The sequence below is a fragment of the Poecilia reticulata genome, linkage group LG1, assembly GCF_000633615.1.
Source record: "Poecilia reticulata strain Guanapo linkage group LG1, Guppy_female_1.0+MT, whole genome shotgun sequence".
In the NCBI taxonomy this organism is placed as follows: Eukaryota; Metazoa; Chordata; class Actinopteri; order Cyprinodontiformes; family Poeciliidae; genus Poecilia; species Poecilia reticulata.
The window spans coordinates 23,701,032-23,723,636 of record NC_024331.1 but is presented as its reverse complement, the minus strand read 5'-3'; the positions used below and the strand labels follow the sequence as shown (position 1 = coordinate 23,723,636).

Here is a 22,605-nt window from a genome sequence, read left to right as displayed (position 1 = left end):
TGACCAATGTGCACTATTTTGTGCTGGCCTGCTTCACAAGATCCCAGAAAATAGAAGGCTGTAAGTTGCAAGATGACAAAATATGAAGAACTTCAAGGCGCATTAATATTTTGCAGCTACTGTATGTGAAGAATCGCTTAATCACCAGAGGCTATGAATGCATTCTTGAAGGAGCAGGTATCTGTTGGTGTAGTTTTGTTTGGGAGTCCAGACTGCTTCCCCCCTTAGTTATCATGATGGTTAAGTTGACTGTAAGCAGATTAAATTCCGTATTGTTCTGTCTTGATGCGCTGCTATCGCTGCGCACGCATGCGCCCTGCTGCACGGCCGTGACTAGACATTCGGTCATAGGAGCGGTGGAGGGGGGCGCTCGAGCCACGTCGGTGAAACAAATCAACGCTTGAAGGCGGATTACAAAGAGGCTGAGGAGACTAATTGCGACAACCGCAGCTTCTTCTTTTCTTTCCCACAAATATCAGGTCGGGAGCGCAGAGATTCGGCCCAGGCTGCCTGTCCTGTTGATGCCGGTAGGTCAGTCAGCACAAGCACAGTCCGCCATTCCCCCCTTTTTTTTATGTTTAACTAGACACCCTTCCATGGTTTGATTGAGGAAATTCGCAGCAGCAGGGGCTCGTGTGCATAATTTACTGTATTTCCCCATGCTCGGATCAAGTTCAGCGCTAGAGCCGGCAGTTGTAATTGCATATGCAGGCATCGGGCGGTTTGGTGCAGCGCAGCAGGAAAAAATCTACACCTGACTTTCGTTTGGAAAATTTCTCTCTATTCTGCAATTGACTTATTCTAAATATGATATTATTAAACAGAGATGCGCAGCTGGTTTGGGCAGTTCAGCTCCAGTGTCACTGCATCTATACGAAATATCAAATAGGCCTAATGACTTTTGCATATTAAATGGCCACTTTTGCAAAGGTTTTCTTCCTCTTTTTGCTCCCTTTCTCCCAGGAGATCCAGGGCGATGTCAACACCTGATCCTCCCATGGGGGGTACCCCCCGTCCGGGTCCATCACCCGGTCCTGGCCCCTCCCCCAATGCTATGCTGGGCCCCAGCCCCGGTCCTTCCCCTGGCTCCTCTCACAGCATGATGGGGCCCAGCCCCGGTCCTCCTTCCTCTGGACACTCCCAGCCAGTACCCTCTGGATATGGCCCCGAAAATATGCACCCATTGCACAAAGTAAGGACGAAATACACACAGGGGGTTCCAATTCAACCCTTCATCACTTCAATTTAGCTCCAAAGATGGTAGATACATTGTTATTTTAAGAACAATTGTTTGGAAGCAGGATAATTTTTAAAAAATGTACAAAATGTGCGTATTTGTGTATGAAAACAACAATCTATTTATAATAAGTGACGATACAACTGTGCAAACAACAGAAATGTGTAGATACATGCAGAAATGTTATTTAAAATGAAACATCGCAAATACCAGTAGGGATGTCAAAATTGATTATGTTGGGAGCATCTGTTGGACGGGAGGATCTATTATTACAATCCTTTGTGCACCCAGGATGCAGCAGTCTGCCACTCAACACGCTCTCCAGTTCAGCAACAGTTTCATGGATAGAGCGGGAGACATTGTCTAACAGTGATGCCGTCTTAACCAGTAGCTTATATGCCCTCTTGACCTGCACCAGGTCAAGGGAGCGTCCTGGCACAGAGCTGGCCTTCACTAAAAGACAACATTATAGAAGATGTTCAAGTCTTTCATGCACCTGTGTCATCTAAAATAGTTTCATCTGATGACCTCCTTTACCAGGCCAGCTGTCCGAAGTTACCTGTTTTAAAGTTTTTGTCAGATGTTTTTTTTTAATTTTTTTTATTGACTACAAGTAACGTGTAGATGCCTGTACATTACTTTTCCTTCTTTGTGTTGTTCTTCATCAAATTAGTTGTGTGTTTTATTTTTGAGAAGCCATTGTGCAGTAACCTCTTCAAGCCTGTCTCTACCAGCTTTGTGTCAAGAGACTAACATTTTGCCCATTCTTTTTGCAAGTTTAGTCTGAATGCAGAGGAAATGTCAAGGCTGACCACAGATTCACAATTAAGTCTTTACTTTGAGTAGGCAATTCCAGCACATCATTGTGCTTATATGTAAAGCATACAGTTTTAGCTCTGGCTGTAGGATCACTGTCCTTTTGAAAAGAGCAACATTCTCCTATTTCTTGCAAGTTTTCTTCAGAATCTTCCACAAAGCTTAATGCTTCCACCACCATTTCAGATCATTCTTATTGTATTCTACATTGCTCACGGTTCTGTTTTGATTTCTCCACATAGCCCATGGAGGGCATGCATGAGAAGAGCTTGTGTGATGACAGTCGCTTCAGTCAGATGAAGGGGCTTTCGATGAGACAGGGCGGTCACAGTGGCATGGGCCCTCCACCCAGCCCTCTGGACCAACACTCACAAGGTAAATTAGCAACAAAGCTGTCCGAAGCAACGTCTTCCGTCTAGGGTTGAGTAAGAAGACGAGTGGTGTGCGGCTTATTGCTTGTTACAACATGTGTGAGGCATTGTGTCGAATAGTCTTTTTTTTTTTATGTCTGCCACTAAATAGAAATCATCATGATTTCACAATTCAGTCTAGCTAAAACAATAAAAGCATGTTTAATCACATCATGGCTATGTAATAATTCCTCCTGTCATGAAGACATCCAGCTACTACTAGACAGCTGGTCTTGGGACTCAGGGAGTCTGTCTGAGAAAGCTTTTGAAATAACAGTTGGGCAGGATTTAATGAGTAATGATTCATTGTTTTGGAACGGGAAATTGTTTTGACATTTAGGAATGTGCAGATCACTGATAAACTAAGATTCCAGCAAGAAAACTAGTACCACTCCAGTCAGCAGTTGATTTGAACATTTGTGGACAGATTGGTTGGGTTTTTGACCTGCTTCTTTTAGCAAACTCAGTGAGTAATCTGTTTCTCTTTGCCTTTCTATTTGGGCCTTCCAGGCTACCACTCTCCACTTGGTGGCTCTGACCACTCCAGCCCTGTCGCTTCAAATGGCCCCCCATCCGGTCCTCTGATGCCATCAACCTCCTCCTCATCGTCTTCTGCAGGTTCTGGTTCTGCTTCAGCCTCTCTTGATGGCCCTAATGTAGACCAACATTCCTTGGGGCCTAATAACCGGTCCGGACCTCCAGGGAATTCTGGACCTGGCCCTAGCCCTGGGCCTAGCCTTGGCTCCAGCGTTCCCAGCCTCGGTTCTGGCCTTGATGGTAGTGGCCCTGGAGGTCCTGGTGGGCCGACTCCCTTTAACCAAAACCAGCTCCACCAACTCAGAGCCCAGATCATGGCGTATAAGATGCTCGCCCGCGGACAGCCCCTCCCGGATCATCTCCAAATGGCTGTTCAAGGAAAGAGGCCGATGCCAGGGATGCAGCAGCAGCAGCCCATGTCCAGTCTGGTTTCTGGAGCTAGTGCAGGACCAGGAGGTGGTCCAACAGGACCAGGATCAGGGCCTGGACCTATGGGCTCAAGCTACACCCGGCCTCATGGTGAGTCTGCTCAGACAGAGTAATCTTTGATTTATTTTATTTTATTTTTGTGGCAAGATTTGAGAATTTTTCTGAATCTCTGGAAAAGGTGTGAAAAACGACCAAGCTTTTGCACATGTTTTCTCCTAATTCAAAATAATTTTGTTAAAATGCAGTAACTGAACTAGGGATGGTCTGTGTTTTTCCATAACATAGGCATGATGGGTCCCAACATGCCTCCCCCTGGCCCTTCAGGGACCCCAGTTGGCATGCAAGGACCGAATCCCAACGGACCCTCCAAGTCATGGCCTGAAGGTTAGCGGTTGTTCTGTCAGACTACAAAACGTTTGGAGCCCTGTTACTGAATGTTTATCTTATTTACAATACTGGCAGGAAAATATAGCACTTCCCCCAACAGTCCTCTTCATTGTAGTCATTGTTTATAAACGGTGTAAAATATTGAAGTTGTCTTTAACAGTAATTCCTCTGACAGTTTTCCTTTCCACTTTATCGTTTTAGTAATTTGTTTTTTCTTAATCTGCTCAGTACTGACCTATGAATCACTCCAAAGAGTGATTTATTTTTAAGAAATAAACCAGTAAACTCAGCAAAGCAACCAGTTCTAAATTAGATCTTTAAAACATGAAATGCCAAATTTAACATAGTATGACATACAAAGTGTTTTTGCTAGACTTCCTACGTGCTCAGCAGTAAAGTGTTAAGATTTTACTTTTTTCACGTTTGCTGTTATTACAGAGGTGGGGCATTTAAGTTTTCCTTCCTTTACTCATTTCTCTTTCCTTCAGGCCCCATGGTGAACGCAGCGGCCCCCTCCAACGCACCCCAAAAACTGATCCCCCCTCAGCCCACAGGCAGGCCTTCTCCTGCTCCTCCATCGGTTCCCCCGGCTGCTTCCCCTGTGATGCCCCCACAGACCCAGTCCCCTGGTCAGCCTGCTCAGCCTCCTCCCATGATGCCTTACCACGCCAAGCAGAACCGCATTACCCCCATCCAGAAACCCTGCGGTCTCGACCCCGTGGAGATTCTGCAAGAGAGGGAGTACAGGTACGTCAGGCTCCTTTAGGGATCCATCTTCTAAGGTCACAAGTACTTTTTTTTAATCTCATGGACAGTTTTCTTAAGCGCTGATGTTAGCATTCTTGATTTTGATATGACTCATTGATAACTGATTTTATATTAATGCGGTTGAACTTACTTGTTTTCTGGCAAAACTTACAGAATTAGGTGCAACTTTATAACTTTTGCTATTGAGTTTGAGCTGTTTTCTGTGCAGATCTCTCATAAATGGACAGATCTGCTTGTCTGAGCAAAGCAGATTTTTATTATAAATATCACTGTAAACAATGGAATACTCTCAGATTGTTAAGGTGAACCCAGTTTCAACAGATCTGCAAAATATTGTGCATGGTCTATCATATGGTTGTGTTATGGTTGTGTTATGTGCAAAAGTAGAGCATTATTTATAATAAAAACACAAAGTACACCAACAACAGGCACCATGAGTTGAGTTTAATTAGTGACTACGATGATAACATCCCTAAATGAACACAACGATGAATATCCAAGAACCTGACAGCGTGTCATTTGCGTTTTCAGGTTACAGGCTCGTATTGCTCATCGCATTGCTGAATTGGAGAACCTGCCTGGTTCTTTGGCTGGTGATTTACGTACCAAAGCTACAATAGAGCTCAAAGCTCTTCGTTTGCTGAACTTCCAGAGACAGGTGGGAACTGAAACATCTTCACCTTCAGGTGTAAAGATGACATTCTTTTCCTTCACTGTGGATCACAGTTGTGTGTTTTTTTTTTTTTTTTTGTGCGTCTGAGGTGAGTTTATGCTTGCTGTCCGTAGCTGCGTCAAGAAGTAGTGGTGTGCATGCGACGCGACACGGCTCTCGAGACTGCCCTGGACGCCAAAGCCTACAAGCGGAGCAAGCGCCAGTCTCTGCGGGAAGCCCGTATCACGGAGAAACTGGAGAAACAGCAAAAGATTGAGCAAGAGCGCAAACGCAGACAAAAACATCAGGTAAAAGAGAAACAGGAAGCCACACGTAAAATGATTCTAATAGCTCCTTTAATGCTTTGGGTTTTTTGCTTGTCTACGCCAGGAGTACCTCAACAGCATTCTCCAGCATGCCAAAGACTTCAAAGAGTATCACCGCTCGGTCACGGGAAAGATTCAGAAGCTGACCAAAGCTGTGTCCACCTACCACGCCAACACTGAGCGTGAGCAGAAGAAGGAGAATGAGCGCATTGAGAAAGAACGGATGAGGAGGCTTATGGTAAGAAGTGACAGCTGTGTCAGTTCACTACACAGACGTACAAATGACAAAAGGCAGGGGCGTCAAACTCATTTCTGTTTTGAGCCACATTAAGATTATGAATGTGCTCGAAGAGCCAGTTGTGGCAAAATATATCAATAAAACGACCCATTAAAGTGTTAAATGACGAATAAGCAGGTGTCTCTGCGTACGATGAGTTAAATAACATTGAACTTTTTTTCACATTCATGTAAATTGGCAGAATACAGATAAAAACTGCTTTAATGTGATGGATAAAATATTTAGACACTTTAATTCTTAGTCTCCAGCTCAACTCTTATCTGGAACCCAGAAATGTGAGCATATAACCCCAGCATTGGCTTCTCTGCATTGGCTGCCAGTTTTCTGATCGGATTGATTTTTAAAGGATTTTATTTTATTTTTTTAAGTCATAAATAACTTGGCCCTGGCTCATCTCCAGGATCTTCTTTACGACCATCCCGTTTCCAGAACACTTTGATCAAATAATAAACTGCTCCAGAACCAGACTTAAGAGCAGAGGAGCTTGCCCTTCATAGTCTGGAAAAACTTCAAATCGCTCCTGAAAACTCAGTTTTATTCTTTGGCATTTACACAATGCCTGACATTTTAATTCACCTGTCAGATCTGATTAATTTATTGTGTTTTATTCCCTTATCTTTTATTCCAATGTGTTTATTTTACTGGTGGTTTTATGATTACGGTGCAGCAGTTTGGTGCAGTTAGTAGCTGTTTTAATGTGCTTTTTAAGTAAAATTGACATTGACAACTGTTTTTCTTGAAAGCTCCATCCATGTGTGTCTCTTTAGAGTCTAGAGGGCTACATAAAAAGTTATGATGGGCTGGATTTAGTCCCCAGGCCTTTTTTTATGTCATCTGAGTCATTTAGAATAACTCTATACCTAATCCCAGTGCAACAATGCAATAAAGTTAGCAAGAAAAACGCACATTAACTCAGTAAAACCGACATGCGAATGAACGACTGTTGAACGTCTAAAGAAAAAGTTATTCTCGTGTTTTATCAACGCTGTCATGAATCCAGTAAAACATTACGGCAAGACGCTGTCCCTCAAGACAGCTCTGTGTGGGAGCTGCATACAGACCTCCCATTTCCACCCGTTTTGTCTTCTCAGGCTGAAGATGAAGAGGGCTACCGTAAACTGATTGACCAGAAGAAGGATAAGCGCCTGGCCTACTTGCTGCAGCAAACTGACGAGTATGTCGCCAACCTCACTGAGCTGGTACGAGCCCACAAAGCTGCGCAGGCCCTCAAGGAGAAGAAAAAGAAGAAAAAGAAAAAGAAGAAGGTAAAAAGATGTTTCTAGAAAGTTTGATCTACTGGTAACCTATACGGAGCTGCTGCTGAGTATTTGGAACATTATGCTAATAGTATCATGTCGTTGTTTCATGACTTATTGTGTCCGCTTGTGCTGCAGTTAGAGAACGCAGAGGGTCAGACTCCTGCTCTTGGGCCGGATGGAGAGGTGAGGCGAAGGGAGATACAGACTTCTGTAGTGATATCTTTTCAATAAAAATTTATGATAAACAGCAGATTTGAGAGTGCATTTCTGTACCATATTTTACTCTTTATACTGACATTGGAAAAAAAAAACTTGCCTGTGCAAGAAGAATCTGAGATTTAGCGTACGTCCTCTTGCAGCCTCTGGACGAAACGAGCCAGATGAGTGACCTGCCTGTAAAGGTCATCCATGTGGACAGCGGCAATATCTTGACAGGTGTGGATGCTCCGAAGGCTGGACAGTTGGAAACATGGTTGGAGATGAACCCTGGGTGAGAACAAATACATGGAGAAAGACCATTTAGTCACGACCGAGTCTAAACCAGGAAATGATGCAGCGTAGAATATGCTGCTTGCGCAAAAGATGCAATCTGCTCACTAATTTTTATCATTCTTATTACATATTTGTTGCCTTAACATAATAGCTGTCTGTTTTTATTTGTATTTTATTTAAGTTTCACTATAAAAAAAAAAAACCCAAAGGAATATGATTTCGCATTACCTAATATGACAACTTTATACAATTTAACTAAAATCTTCTTTGTTTAGTGAGCTTTTGTGTTTTCTGATAACGTAAAGAACCTTTTCAGTTGATTTAATTTCGGCAATTGTCTGTGCGTGTTTAGTTACGAGGTCGCTCCCCGCTCAGACAGTGAAGACAGTGAGGAGGAGGAAGAAGAAGAGGTGGGTTGCTTCTCTATAGCTGTAGTTAGGGCATATCATCACTGTTCCAATGTGAAGCAAAGTAACCTCCAGCTGAAAAATTGTGGCAGGAAGAAGAAGAGGAGCCTCAACCGTCAGCAACTCCAGTGGAAGAAAAGAAGAAGATTACAGACCCGGACAGCGAAGACGTGTCAGAAGTGGATGTCCGACATATCATTGAGTGAGTTTATTTGCTTTGATTGTGTGTTCGGCACGTTTCAGTTGATACTTTTTGAAGCGAAGCTAACTATGTGTTACGTACAGAAATGCTAAGCAGGATGTGGACGACGAGTACAGCGGTGCAGCGTTCGCTCGAGGACTCCAGTCGTATTATTCTGTGGCCCATGCCGTCACAGAGAAGGTGGACAAACAGTCTACTTTACTGATAAATGGACAGCTTAAACAATATCAGGTAAAACCTAAAAATGCAGGTTTCAGTGCCTGTTATGCTGAAGCTGGTTATTTAATGGGATGTTAAGACGTCTCACACAGCAAAGTGGATATCTCATGTTCTGCTCAGTGACAGATATATTATCCCAACAGGAGTTTTGCAGAATATCTCCATGTTTTTAAAGACATATCTGACTCAGCTACAGTTTTTAATAAAAATGTCTCTCCTGATGTTTTTTATCTGAAAAAAACTTTCAGAAATCTTAGGTTGATACCAACTTGTTCCTCCTCTCTGATTTCATGTGACTTGCTTCCAACATATTTTATTGTAGGTCACGACCCATAAAAGAAAAAAGAAAAAAAACTTAGCTGTTTGAACATTGTAACATTTATTGAGTGATGTTTCAGCTGCATTTGCACATATTACCATGTTTGTCTTTCAGATTAAAGGTCTGGAGTGGTTAGTTTCTCTTTACAATAATAATCTGAATGGGATCCTGGCTGATGAGATGGGTTTGGGAAAAACCATCCAGACGATCGCTCTTATCACCTACCTCATGGAGCACAAGCGGCTCAACGGACCCTACCTCATTATTGTACCCCTCTCGTGAGTTAATCCGTCTTTGCAAGAGAAGACGTTTACATGAACTGCAGTTTAACGTCATGTTGCTAAAATAAATCTGAGGCGAATCTTGTTTGGCAGGACTTTGTCCAACTGGGTGTACGAGTTTGACAAGTGGGCACCATCGGTCGTTAAAGTGTCCTACAAAGTGAGTTTTTACTTGCATCCGCATTCGGCATGTGTGTAACCTTTTGCACACGTTTGTAGAGACTATGTGTGTGTTGTAGGGGTCTCCTGCTGCTAGAAGAGCCTTTGTGCCCCAGCTGCGTAGCGGCAAGTTTAATGTTTTACTCACCACTTACGAGTACATCATCAAGGACAAACAAGTGCTGGCCAAGGTAAGAGACGTTGGAAAGACAAACACAGACACAAGGATGTGCACAAAACAAGCACAAGCAGACATAATACAACTCCCACCACTTCGATAAGACACTCCATGCAGCTGTTTATGCTCAATTGAATAATTTTTTGACTTCCCAACCCCACTGAAAGGTGTTGAGTCCAACCGGACCTCCAGCTCTGCTGCGTCTCAGTTCTCTCTCCTAGGTTCTGCCGCACATTGACACAGCCTGTCCCCACTGTCCTCTGTGACCGTCATGCCGCCATGCATTCATGTTGTCTTACAGGGTTCCAGAATGGGCTGATAGGTGGGTCAGGCCAGAGCTCTGGTTCAGGACTCAGGCAGCTCTCATAATCATGAGGATAAAGTGGACAGGAAGTCGTCCTTTAAAGCGCTTTCTGTTTTCAGATGATTTGGATCAGTACAATAAGCAAGAAAACACTCTTAAAAAGCTGCAGCACTGGTGAAATATGTTCTCGCTCTCCCGTCCTCCAGATCCGATGGAAGTACATGATTGTGGACGAAGGCCACCGCATGAAGAACCACCACTGCAAGCTGACCCAGGTCCTAAACACCCACTACCTGGCTCCAAGGCGAGTGCTGCTGACCGGGACGCCGTTGCAGAACAAACTACCTGAACTGTGGGCGCTCCTCAACTTCCTGCTGCCCACCATTTTCAAGAGCTGCAGCACATTCGAGCAGTGGTTCAACGCACCATTTGCAATGACTGGAGAGAAGGTGTGCACTTCACATGTAGAAGTGTTCTAAATTAGATGTTTGCAAAGGTTTATTAGAGTTTATATTTTTGATCAAAACCTCTCCTTTTTAAGGTGGATCTTAATGAAGAGGAGACAATCTTGATTATTCGTCGCCTGCACAAAGTGCTGCGCCCCTTCCTGTTGCGAAGGTTAAAGAAAGAAGTGGAGGCTCAGCTTCCAGAAAAGGCAAGGCTTCTTCCTTCAGCACGTACAAGACAGAAACTCCAGATATATATGAGGAGAAGTGTTTCTCACAGCGATAGCAATCTATCCAATTATTACTTTTTCTGGTCAAGTTGTGTAAAACAGATGTCTTTTATTGCAGTAAATTGATCTCACGCTGACCAATGTTGCCGTGTTTCAACTCCGTCAGTTTTACTGAACCAAACCGAACGTCTAAAGCCACCTACTGATATATTCACAGAGTAAATCCCCAAACAGGCAATGACCCGTCTTGATCAAAACTCTTAATGTGCATCATTGTCTGATTGATAAATCTTTTTTTGTTGTTTTCGGCTTTCATTTACCTGGAAAACACAAGAGGAACGTATGACGTGTACAACCTTTTCCTCCTCATGCCTTCAGGTGGAATATGTCATCAAGTGTGACATGTCGGCTCTTCAGAGGGTCCTGTACCGGCACATGCAGGCCAAAGGGGTCCTGCTGACTGACGGATCCGAGAAAGACAAGAAGGTAAAGGCATAAAGCAATAAACATTAATGGCTTCAGTTACCTTTATATCTTGTTATGGGGGTAGAGATACATTGTTACCATAATTTGGTGTCTTTGTGTTTCTGAGGACAGTTTTAATCTCTGAGACGTAACAAAGATCACACAGTATATGCATTGAATGTTGTTTATCTCTCTGTTATGTCTCTAATTCAGGGTAAAGGAGGCACAAAAACTCTGATGAACACCATCATGCAGCTGAGGAAGATCTGCAATCATCCATATATGTTCCAGCAAATTGAGGTAATTAACCCTGCATACCTGTCAATTATATGACAAACATCAACTTAAACGATAAATGACAAGGTATATTTTGTTTGTGTTTTCAGGAATCTTTCTCTGAGCATTTAGGATTCTCTGGTGGAATAGTCCAGGGGTGAGAAAGTGCTCCTTATTATGCAAAACACAAACGTTTTCCTCTATAACCGCGTCGCCCTGTTTGTCAGTCCTGACCTTTATCGAGCTTCAGGGAAGTTTGAGGTGCTGGATCGGATCCTGCCAAAGCTGAGGGCCACAAACCACAAAGTGCTGCTCTTCTGCCAGATGACCTCCCTCATGACCATCATGGAGGATTACTTCGCCTACCGCAGCTTCAAGTATCTGCGTCTGGACGGTACGACGTTCTTTCAGATGACTTTGCATGCACATTTCAAATGTTCATGTCCCACCTCCAACAAAACTTTTTAAAAATCCCTCTGTCATAACAAAGTATACATTGTGGAAAATGAAACCTGCAAATTTAAGCAGGGCTGTCTCTACTGAATCTGCCACTCACTTCTACTTCTTTGATTTGATGAGCTGAGAGGTGATTTTTAGACAAAATCCCTTGAAGTTTCTTCTGTGGTGCATCCTACAACAGATACTACTTATTAGCTCAGCTAAGACTGGCATCAAATAGCAAAGTAATGCATAATTGCAAAGTGGAAAAAATGTCAATATTTTTTGCAAATGAAAATCTTGAAACTCTGTGGTGCATTTGTGTTCAACCTCTGAAGATTTGAATTCCTAAAAATAATAATAATAATGATAATAATAAAAAAACAAGTAGTATTTTTCCTCCACCTCCCAGTGGAAGAAATTTGACCTAGCAAATAAAATTCTAATTAAACATCTGGACGTTTGTGGTTGGAATGTGACTAAGCAAGGCAAATGTTTTGCAAAAGTCTCCTTTAAATCATTTTACTGTGAATTCTGGGCCATATCTTAGTGTGCAGGAGGAGGATGAAGATAGAGGCCAATACCTTTTCCTGGTAGGCTACTGTCCTTTTTTGCTAAGTAGCCACGTTACAAGCACTGGAAAAAGCACTGCAGTACGTATTTGTGGAAGGTACAGGTATGCATTTTATTAAAAGTAAAAAAAATAATAATCTGCTTTATGTATCCTTTACAAACATTCCTAAAAAGACAAAGTTATTACTTACGAGACACTGTTTAATTAAACACAAAATATAAATGAACTGCTATAATAACTTACAAACATCACAGAAAGATGTGAGGGAAACAAAAAAACAACCTTACTTGACTTGTAGATAAGTGCGGCTTATATGTGAACATGTTTGTTTTCTTTTTGAAGTTGGTAGGTGCAGCTTATGTTCGGGTGCGCTCAACAGTCCAGAAATCACAGCATATTTCTCATCTTCTTTACATATCAGGCACAACAAAGGCTGAAGACCGAGGAATGCTGCTGAAGACATTTAATGAACCGGGGTCAGAGTACTTTATTTTTCTGCTGAGCACCAGAGCCGGAGGTCTCGGCCTCAACCTGCAGTCTGCAGACACTGTGATTATTTTTGACTCTGATTGGAACCCACATCAGGTGTGTAAACCTATAACCAATGATCAAACGTCAAAGGAAAAAAAAATTAAAAATCACATCGTGTTTTCATCATTTGTTTAGCACTTATTTTCCGATTTTTTTTGCAGGAAAATGACAAATTTAGGGAATATATGATGTTTCTCTGCAGGACTTGCAGGCTCAAGACAGAGCCCATCGCATTGGCCAGCAGAACGAGGTGCGAGTGCTGCGCCTCTGCACCGTCAACAGCGTGGAAGAGAAAATTCTGGCAGCCGCTAAGTATAAATTGAATGTCGACCAGAAAGTCATCCAAGCCGGCATGTTCGATCAGAAATCCTCCAGCCACGAGCGCCGGGCCTTCCTGCAGGCCATCCTGGAGCACGAGGAGCAAGACGAGGTCTGGGGTCAAGAGCTCGTGAATGTGTGTGCCTGCACCGGCAACACCTCATTTACACCCCCAGCTCCTGTTGCTGCTCTTTTTCCAACGCGTGTCTGCTGCTGCTTTCAGGAGGAGGACGAGGTGCCGGACGACGAGACCGTCAACCAAATGATCGCCAGAAGCGAGGAGGAGTTTGAGCAGTTCATGGTCAGCCTCTGAGTAAGAATCAGAACTTTGACGCCGAGTCGGGAAATCTTTAACCAGGGCGGTCTTGTCTCCTTCCCCCCGCCAGCGCATGGACCTGGACAGGCGTCGCGAGGACGCTCGCAATCCTCGGCGAAAACCTCGTCTGATGGAAGAGGACGAGCTTCCCACCTGGATCATGAAGGACGATGCTGAAGTGGAGCGTCTGACCTGCGAGGAGGAGGAGGAAAAAATGTTTGGGCGAGGTTCCCGACAGCGCAAGGAGGTGGACTACAGCGACTCACTGACAGAGAAACAGTGGCTCAAGGTGGTTTTCTGAAAGACTCCCACAAAGTTTACAGAGAACATATATGTTCTGTTAAACCAGCAATCTTTTTTTTTTCTATTAAGGCAATTGAGGAAGGCACACTCGAAGAGATGGAGGAAGAAGTGCGTCACAAAAAGACAACCCGAAAGAGGAAGAGGGACCGTGATCTGGATCTCCCAGGACCTTCGTCTTCCTCTGGGAGCCGGGGACGCGGCGACAGGGATGATGATGGGAAGAGGCAACGGAAGAGGGGAAGACCGCCGGCTGAGAAACTCTCCCCCAATCCTCCGGGCCTCACAAAGAAAATGAGGAAAATAGTGGATGCCGTCATCAAATATAAAGACAGGTGAGGGAAATGAGCCCAAAAGTGAGATTTGTTTTTTTCAGCATTTTTTTTCTAGAATCTCCTCACCAATGTCTTTTTAACATGCTCATTGTTGTAACTGTTGGCCTGCTTATGAGTAAAATTGTTGCAAAGTCAAAAGTGTTCTGCGTCAAAGCTGCATCTATTTCCTCCAAAAATCCAAATCGTCATCCAAACATGTGGAAACATTAACTGTTTGCTGAATTAGCTGCGTGACATGATGTCATGCATACAGAGTGGATGCTCTTGTGTAAATGTAACCGCTGTTTCTCTTAAATTTTCTTGTAATGCAAATAAGTTTAATAGAGGATGAAGGCCGGTTTGTTTCATCCTGCTGGCATGATCTCCTTCAGCACCAGCGGGCGTCAGCTCAGCGAGGTTTTCATCCAGCTGCCGTCTCGAAAGGAGCTGCCCGAGTACTACGAGCTGATCCGCAAGCCAGTGGACTTCAGAAAGATCAAGGTAGGACGATCCTCCTAAAATACGAGAGAACAACGATCAATCCCTTCATCGTGATTCACGCGATGTGGCTTTCCTGTAGGAGAGGATTCGAAGCCACCGCTACCGCAGCCTGGGTGACCTGGAGAGAGACGTCATGCTGCTCTTCCAAAATGCTCAGACCTTCAACCTGGAGGGTTCCCTGGTGAGACCCCGGCACGCTTCTTTGTACGTGACGTCGTTCACGCCGTGACGATAGCAGTGTTTTGTTTTTTGATAGATATACGAAGACTCCATCGTGCTGCAGTCGGTGTTCACCAGCTTGAGGCAGAAGATCGAGAAGGAAGAGGAAAGCGAGGGAGAGGAGAGCGATGAGGAGGAGGAGGAGCAGGAGGACGGATCGGAGTCAGAATGTGAGCACCTCTGTGCAAACGAAGCAAAGACTTTCACTTTGTTTTATTCTATTTACTATCTATTTAGTGTATTCGATTATTTATTGACATTGTTTGACTTCTAGAGAAAAAGGTATTCATACCCACTGAACTGTTTCAAAGGCTGCACTTGACAAACACACACTTCAGGTAATCAGGAGTGGATTTTGTGTGAAATCCAAAGTAATGCATAAATGTGAAGGGAAGTTTGTATTATTTTGCCAAATTAGAATCTGAAAAGTGTGGCGTGTATTTATATTCGATGTTCCTTTGATACCAGTAAATAAAAACTTCTCCAAATTCCTGAATAGAGTCCTGGGGACGAGAACGCTTTCTTAACCTGTGCTCTGTCCGAATGTTCTGCTCATTCCTTCGTTTATTTCCGCTCCAAACACCACCTCTGTGTTTTGTACACAGCTCGCTCAGTCAAAGTGAAAATCCGCCTGAGTCGGAAGGACAAAGGTGGAGATCGAGGAAAGGGGCGCAGCAGGCGAACAGGACGCACCCGGGCCAAACCGGTCGTCAGTGACGACGACTCCGAGGATGAACAGGAGGAGGTAACTACGGCTGTGTGTAGCCACGCACTGCAGCACAACAAGGGAGGTTAAAACACTTTCATAAAACTGAGAATTTAAAGTACAAGGGAAGTCGTGAAGAGACAAAAGATAAAGTGTAGATATGGGTTTTAATTTGTAACTTTTCACATACAACCTGCTCTTCTTTTAAAATGCGACAGTTAGTTTGAAGAATACAACAGATAAAAAATTACCTGCTTGTCCGTTTCCCAGGAGCGCTCAGCCAGCGGCACTGATGAAGAGGCTTGAACTATACCAGGAGCTTAAAGAGAGGGAGGCACCAATGGATTTTCCAACAAGTCAAAAAAACACATAACCATATGAAGAAGCCACAGTCAGCTCCATCAGTCAAACGACACCTGAAAGAAAGGGCAATAGACGAGGTAGGGCAATAGACGAGGTTCAAGTTAAGAATAGTTTCTGAGCTGAAAACGCCTGAAAATAAATTAATCTGTGATCGCAGTTGCAGAATATGACTGTGAGAAATTAGAAAAAATGCAACTTTTAATTTGAAAACATTTATTGGGGTGAGTCTCGTGTTAAGAAATAATTGTTTTTAGGTCCCCAGGGTATAAAAATAGCATTAAACCGAGGTATTTTTACATCAGCGACTCTTGATAAAAAGGAAACATTAAGAATGATGCTGTGCAGTCACACTTGTTTCTTCAAAAGAGATGAAAATGACTAGAAAAGAAAATAAGCGCTCAGCTCAAATCTTCCCATATCTGCAATCAGGGTCGTAGTGAAAAAATTTTAAACAGCAGTGATGAGGACCAGTGTTTATGTTGCCAAGAGACGGACGTTAGAGGAGGGAGTGAAGAAAGGTCCCAACTCAGAGGTAGAAAACTGCAGGTTGAAAAATTGCAACTGCAATAAGAGATATTGTATATTAGATTACATTTCTTTAAATCAGTCACAGTCTGCATGGCTGAGGCTAAACACATTATGCAGGAGGGCTTAATATAATACTGATATTTTAGACAGATTCTATGAAGTTCTTCACAATCATCAAGCAGGATAAAAGCAGAATAACCATGTCCAAACGGTGGATTTTTGGCAAAAAGTTTGAAGCTTAGAAGCTGCTGTTTCCCTCGGCAGAAGGATGCAGCCGCCAGCCTGGTTCATCCGGTGACGGCCAGTGAGTTGAGTTAAACATGATGGTGAAAGCAAACATGGTGCCAACTGCACACAGCAGTGCTGTGGTAGAGGAAGCGATGTGCAACTGCTAAAATTTATTATAAGCTATAAAAAATACTGACATCATGTTTTTGTTTTTTTTTATATCCTAAGGATATTGTGGTCTGGTATTATCTTTATCATGTTAGCAGGATGTGATCTTAATTGTTTTGGTGTTTTTTTTTGTTTGTTTTATGCTTGTCATCCTTTACTTGTAGGTATTTCTGACCTTAATTATAGGAATATTTAAATATGGATCATATTTAATACAAATTAAAAAAAAAACTGTGAAAACACAAATTTATTTTACTTCTAATCTTTGTAATTGATATCATGTGATTGTGCACACTTCTAATGTTAATTCAACGATAGTTATTGAGTTTTTGCTGCTTTTCCACAAACACAGATCTTTTTCTTTATTGCTCACTGCAGACTGAGATTCTTGCTGCCCGTTTTTTATTTATTGAGGTAAATACAGCATCGTCATTCTGGGTGATGCAATGTTCATAATTGATTTGTTAAGCTTTTAAAGCAGAATTGAAAAGTTTAGTTAAAATTCTGTTTACCCAGATCAGGAAAGATTGTTGAAGTGTTAGATTTTCCTTTTTCCTCAAACCAACATTTAAGGTTTTCCGATTATTTTTTTTTTTTGAARAATTTYTAAAAAAAAAAAAAAAAAAAAAAAAAAMGACTTCCACACTTCCATGAGGAATTAAACCTGTTGAGAATTGGAGTAAAATCAAGTCAACAACAATGAATGTAAGCAGAAAATGAGTGCAGATAAAACGAGCGCATCTGAACAACCCAGCCTGGAGAACATAAGCAAACCTGTCCCTCGAATCAGTCTTCAGCCGTGTGTTTGGCCCCCGTGTTTGGCCCCTCCAGAGCCACCGGGATCAGCAGGTCGTGTGTAAATCAGGTGTTTGTCGCCGTCGGATCTGGAAATGATGGGCGCGATGTGTTTGACAAACCCACCAGGGTTATTAGACTGAGGCTTAGTGGAGCTGAGGTTACAGCATAAAAAACAAACCCAGCTGCTGCTTCACAGATACCTATTAATGGTAGACTTGAATAATTTTTAGTTTGTATGAGTACTGTAGCTTTAATTGTTTCTTCTTCTTCTTCAGTTGTTGCGTAGTGATTTTAGGATTTCAGAGCTGTTTGGGGGGAGGGTTTGCACTTTTTTTTTTCTCTCTCTTTTTTCAAGACAAAGGACCAGGGGGACAGTGGCTCCTCTCTGCTTGTGGCTGCCTCATTCGAGGCTGTATGGTGTTGGATATACTGTGAAGACTATTTATAGAGTATAATGTCAGTGCACGTATGTACAGCTTGCAACTCATGTACTGTAACTTTTTCCTCATCCCCGTAGGTAACCAGAGTGAACCAAAGCATCACTGTTTCCTCCACTGAGTTAACATGTGTCTGTGCTGTGCTGTATCGCTGTTGCTCATACTTATATAAAACAATAAACTGTTGACATTGTGCGGTGGTGTGCTGTTGTTAAAATGCCCATTTTTCAGCTCAACTTTTAGTTTTAGGCGCATAACATGTAATGATGCTGTTTCTCCACTGGGAGGAGTTCTTTCATAGACACAGAGAGCAGCTAAGTTCTGCATCTTTGGTTTCTTCTTCTTTTTAAATATTTTATGCTACAGGGAGGGATAAACTAAGCTTCCTTAGTGAACGTTTACTACGACCTCCCTCCTTAAGCTCACTTTTCAGTCAAATTTCACAAAAAAAAAAAAAAAATTCCACAGTTCACTTTAATGAAGTGAAAGTCAACAGTTTTTATATTTGTGGATATACAGTAGGTCTGATGACTCAGAATGAGCAGAGTGAGGGTGGGGTCTAACATTTTAATTGCAACCTCAGACCTCAGTTTCCTGGTTTCTAGGAAATTTTACTCCCAGCCTCTTCACTTCACGTTATGCTGAGGGTAACTAGTTCTCCAAATGTTTTTTCTTTCACTGGAACTGCAAAGCACAACACTTCGCAAAAGCATTAACGCCCTTTGACCCTTTGTTAACATTTTGTCAAGTTAAAACACACACAAACATTTATGTGTTTTTTGTTTTGTCTGATACAACACAAGCTGCATAAATGTGAAGTGAAAGAATTTTATTTGATTTTTTTTACCAATTAAAATTTTTAATATATGCCATATTATTTGTACTAAGTCAATACACAGTTTGCTGCTGGTTTGCACTGACTTGCCAGTTTGGTTGGAGCATGTGGCCACACATTTGCCATCCTTGCACCAGGCTCTCAATTAGTTTAAAGTAAAAACTTTGACAAGGCCCTGCTAACACTTTGATCATTCCTAAACTTTTCAGCATTTGACCCCACAGCATAGAAGTGAAAGAGATTCATGATCCCAGCTAATGTTTTATTTTATTAGCTCCATCCATCTTTCCAATGACTCTGACCTGGTTCTCAGGAGAAAAGCATCACCACAGCATGATGTTGCCATTACCAGGATTCACAGTTTTCCACCAGACATGGAGTGTTGTATGTTAGTCAAAAAGTAACCAGACTAGAGAATCTTCCTCCCTGTTTGTTGGGTTCTTTACGCGGTTTGTGGTACACAGCAAACATAACTTATGATTTTCTTTCAATAGTGCCTTTCTATCTTCGTAATTCTTCTACAAAAGTCGAATTTGTGGAATGAATGCCTCATTCAAAGCCTCATTAAGCTTAATGTTTCAGAACCTCACCCTGGTTCTTTAACAAACCTTTGAGACTTTCACAACAGCTGAATTTATTAAATCACACAGAAGCAGACTCTAGTCAGTGATCAGGAGACTTTTGAAGGCAATTGGTTGCCTCCTCTTTAGAGGAATCACTTAGTTTATTCACCTTAATTTGTTCATTATTTATTTATTTTTTAATCGGTCGGTCCTGTTTAGCTGCTTTAGAAAAGGGATGCAAGTCCACACCGTCATTTATTAGTCCGTTTGTTTGCTCACATTTTTATGTCTATATGACATTTACAATATTCAGCCTGCCTCTGTTAGAACTACCTTGTGAGGAGAAACACCAATAACAAGAAGGATATAACCATTACGAGAACAATGAGCTGAGTTCCACATGCCAGCTTCATTATTAGCTCTATACTTCTGTGTTTGATAAATGCAGGCTTTTCTTCAATACATTATCTTTTAAAGGAAGTTATTTTAGGGTAGTAGATATATTTTACAGTTTTATTACTTTTTTTTAGTGCATTATGATGTGCACATCTTAAAAAAAGCAAACAATTATTTTAAAGCCATAGCACCATGGAAGTAGTGAGATGTGTGTCAGTGTGTGCTCATAGCTCTGATACGTTGTTACTCATGTACCATTACTGATAATGTCAGTATCGCTATCATCAAAACTATCCTGATGGCCTGGATGTTTTTAAATGTGTCTGTTCAGATTTTCTTAAGCCGAGACGCGACGAGATTTACAGATGACTGGGCACATGCCGTACGTAACACCAGGTCTTTACTCATTATCAAAACCTGCGTTCAGATGAGCCGTTGACAACACCTTGTTCCTGTTGGACTTCCGTTTGAGCTTCCTTTTTAATGTGGAGAATGTAAACAGTGTGGATTTACAAGCATCACATTCTATTAGCGAGGAACCAATCCATTTCTTTTGTTGCATAGCGCAAACATTGTCATTGAAGTCTCCAAGTGAACAGTTTGGGGAAAGAAGCTCTACTTCTGTCCTGCAACATTTACAAATATACAATTATTTGTGCACAAGATGAACTAGTAGGAGTATACAAAACTAACCTGTTGTTGTGTATATTATTATTTAAAAGATTTTATGTGGTCCCCCAAATTTAACCTGGTTTAGGGCCTCAAACAGCCTTGGAGAGGATTTGTTCGCTATGCAAAAACACCAAAACTAGCAACAAAAATGTAGCTTTTTATCAAATGACTGATGAGACATTAACATCAAAACAGAAATCCAAATCCTAAAACGCAATTTGAAGAACTTTTGTTTTTCCATTGTTATTTTTGCTTTCTAGATGGTTTTTTAGTAAGTTTTAGTAAATGTGTAAATGCAAATTGTAAGTTAGCATTTTGGTGGTAAATTCCTTAGAGTAAAAAACCATCACACATACAAACCAAGGCAACACATGAAAACATGAGTGTATTTAGCTGTCTTAAAAAAAAATCTTCGACCACTAAATCCTTCTTGCTTTTCTTAAAATAACACAAAGGTGTCAGACGTCTGAGTAAAATGGGAGAAATGTGGAATACGAACAGAGGTTATCGGGCAGCTGATCAATGGTGTGGTTGGTCGAAGCACAGACAGCGACCACATGTAGAAACTGATAGCAGGGATATTAAATAGAGCTGAACAGCCATGAATAGTGAACATGACTGAGCTTTAGAAAGATAACGTTTTACTTCAGCTGCCGGCTATTCCATACAACACAGCTGACATATTTTTAAAAAAAATTTTGAGCAACGATAACATTAGCTTCGTCTGCACAGGCATTTTTGTTTAGACTTACAGTACTGCAGCAAACAGTTGATTAGGTGTACCTAATAAATTGGCCCATGGGTGTAATGTGTCTTACTTTAGTAATTCAGCTTTAGGCAACTGTCTAGGTGTCTATTCCACTGTGGTAGTTAGATATCTCTTAGTAAGAACTGAATACACAATTAAACACCGTCTTTCAACTGTACGAAAATCATATAAGAAAATATACATTATGAGAATCTTCGCAGTGGTGGTACTTAGTATAAAAAGCTTCCGAATTGCTTTGTCTAACACAGTCCAACATGCCGACAGTGTGAAACTGCAGCATCCATGTTGTAGCATACAGTGTGTGTGAGTGTGCAGCGGGTGGAGCAAGGAATGCAACCCAGCAGCAATTCTGACATTTATGGAAAACCTCAAGATGCTCATTCCTGGGCAACATAAGGTCCACACACCACACACCTATGTCTTTTATCTTTTTTCCCAACGACTCATTTGGTGAATTATGAAAGGGGCCCCTCCCCAAGGTGCCTGTCAGAAAAAGGAAAACTTGATTTTTAAAAAAAAGCTTATATTCTTAATGACAGCAGCAGTTCTCTTAGTGAGACCACAAAGGATTATGAGTCATGAAACATAGTTAAAACATTGAATCACAGTGAGAAAAGCTGTGACAATAAACATTAAAGGGAGCGGACTCCACATGGGGAGCTGAGCTTGGGCTCAGATTCACACTCAAATAAGCGAAACCTCCCAGCAACTCTGCTGGAAGAGTCTGCAGAATATTTGATTTGACTTTCGTTTAAGTAGAAATATTCAAATGAATAGGTGACTAAATAAACAGAATAAGCAGGTTAAATGTCATTTTACCAAACTGAAGTAAAAAAAAACAACAACCCAGATCTGCTTTAATTTGTTGCATGAACTAGACCTAACAGATGTAAAACATGATTAATTTGTGTGCAGTGTCAATGCTCTAATCAAAAAGCAAATAGAGCCATTTACAAAACAAAGTATCCCCTTTTCCACTGATGCAAAATACATCTTAGAGCACAGCACAAAAAGAGGTTGTCATAAGGTGGGGGTTTGTGAAGGTGAGAATGAACGGCAGGAATCCAGGTTATGAAGAAAGTGATGAATTTAATGAAAGACAGCTCAACAGTCAAGAACAGGCAGCACAGCAGAGAGTAGCACACAGCTAATTACCGGTAGCAACTGATAACGTAAGACTGAAAAACAAGAGCTAAGCAAACCAGGACCTAACAGTTCTACTGGAGACCAGAGACGTGAACCAACAGCTGACATCAGACGACAGTAGATGAGGACCCGACAAGAGACAAAGACAAAGTGGACTTATGGGAGTAATCAAGGGAACGAGCACGAGACACACCTGGGTACAATCAAAGGGGAAAGCGTAGAGACAGAGACTCACATGAAGGAACTGAACACAGAAAACCCTAAAAATAAATACACAGAAACACAGATCACGACACAGGTGAAGTTACTGGGACTGATCTGGGTGTGGAAGGGAGATGCCTTAGCTTCAGATAATATCCTATCTTTTTCTGGAAGCTGAATAATTTGG

The 22,605-nt window shown here is 41.9% G+C and overlaps 1 protein-coding gene across 3 annotated transcripts; it reads left to right on the top strand.

Annotated features, from left to right (window-relative positions):
- The first annotated feature begins 331 nt into the window (after window positions 1-331).
- smarca4b (SWI/SNF related BAF chromatin remodeling complex subunit ATPase 4b) lies at window positions 332-18,031 on the top strand. 3 transcript variants are annotated; one of them, XM_008415219.2, is made up of 34 exons: window positions 332-527; window positions 964-1,192; window positions 2,296-2,428; window positions 2,974-3,519; window positions 3,715-3,813; window positions 4,305-4,563; window positions 5,116-5,242; window positions 5,371-5,544; window positions 5,627-5,800; window positions 6,952-7,125; window positions 7,255-7,302; window positions 7,479-7,609; window positions 7,964-8,021; window positions 8,111-8,220; window positions 8,304-8,451; window positions 8,873-9,036; window positions 9,133-9,199; window positions 9,279-9,389; window positions 9,887-10,129; window positions 10,222-10,335; window positions 10,735-10,842; window positions 11,035-11,121; window positions 11,208-11,254; window positions 11,325-11,491; window positions 12,531-12,694; window positions 12,843-13,070; window positions 13,182-13,259; window positions 13,345-13,563; window positions 13,647-13,909; window positions 14,281-14,389; window positions 14,469-14,570; window positions 14,646-14,778; window positions 15,214-15,353; window positions 15,585-18,031. In XM_008415219.2, exons 2-34 carry the CDS (start codon window positions 977-979, stop codon window positions 15,618-15,620), a joined length of 4,977 nt encoding a protein of 1,658 aa, XP_008413441.1. In that variant the 5' UTR covers window positions 332-527; window positions 964-976; the 3' UTR covers window positions 15,621-18,031. The 3 variants fall into 3 exon arrangements, with proteins under 3 accessions (XP_008413441.1, XP_008413432.1, XP_008413426.1); XM_008415210.2 differs by having other exon boundaries at window positions 12,843-13,094; XM_008415204.2 differs by having other exon boundaries at window positions 12,843-13,259.
- The last annotated feature ends 4,574 nt before the right edge of the window (window positions 18,032-22,605 follow it).

Bases quoted from the DNA above. Each gene is read 5' to 3' on its own strand.
- smarca4b (XM_008415204.2), top strand. From the start codon at position 977: ATGTCAACACCTGATCCTCCCATGGGGGGTACCCCCCGTCCGGGTCCA. The intron at 1,193-2,295 runs GTAAGGACGAAA...TTCTCCACATAG, and splicing joins ATATGCACCCATTGCACAAA to CCCATGGAGGGCATGCATGA. The intron at 15,354-15,584 runs GTAACTACGGCT...TCCGTTTCCCAG, and splicing joins CCGAGGATGAACAGGAGGAG to GAGCGCTCAGCCAGCGGCAC.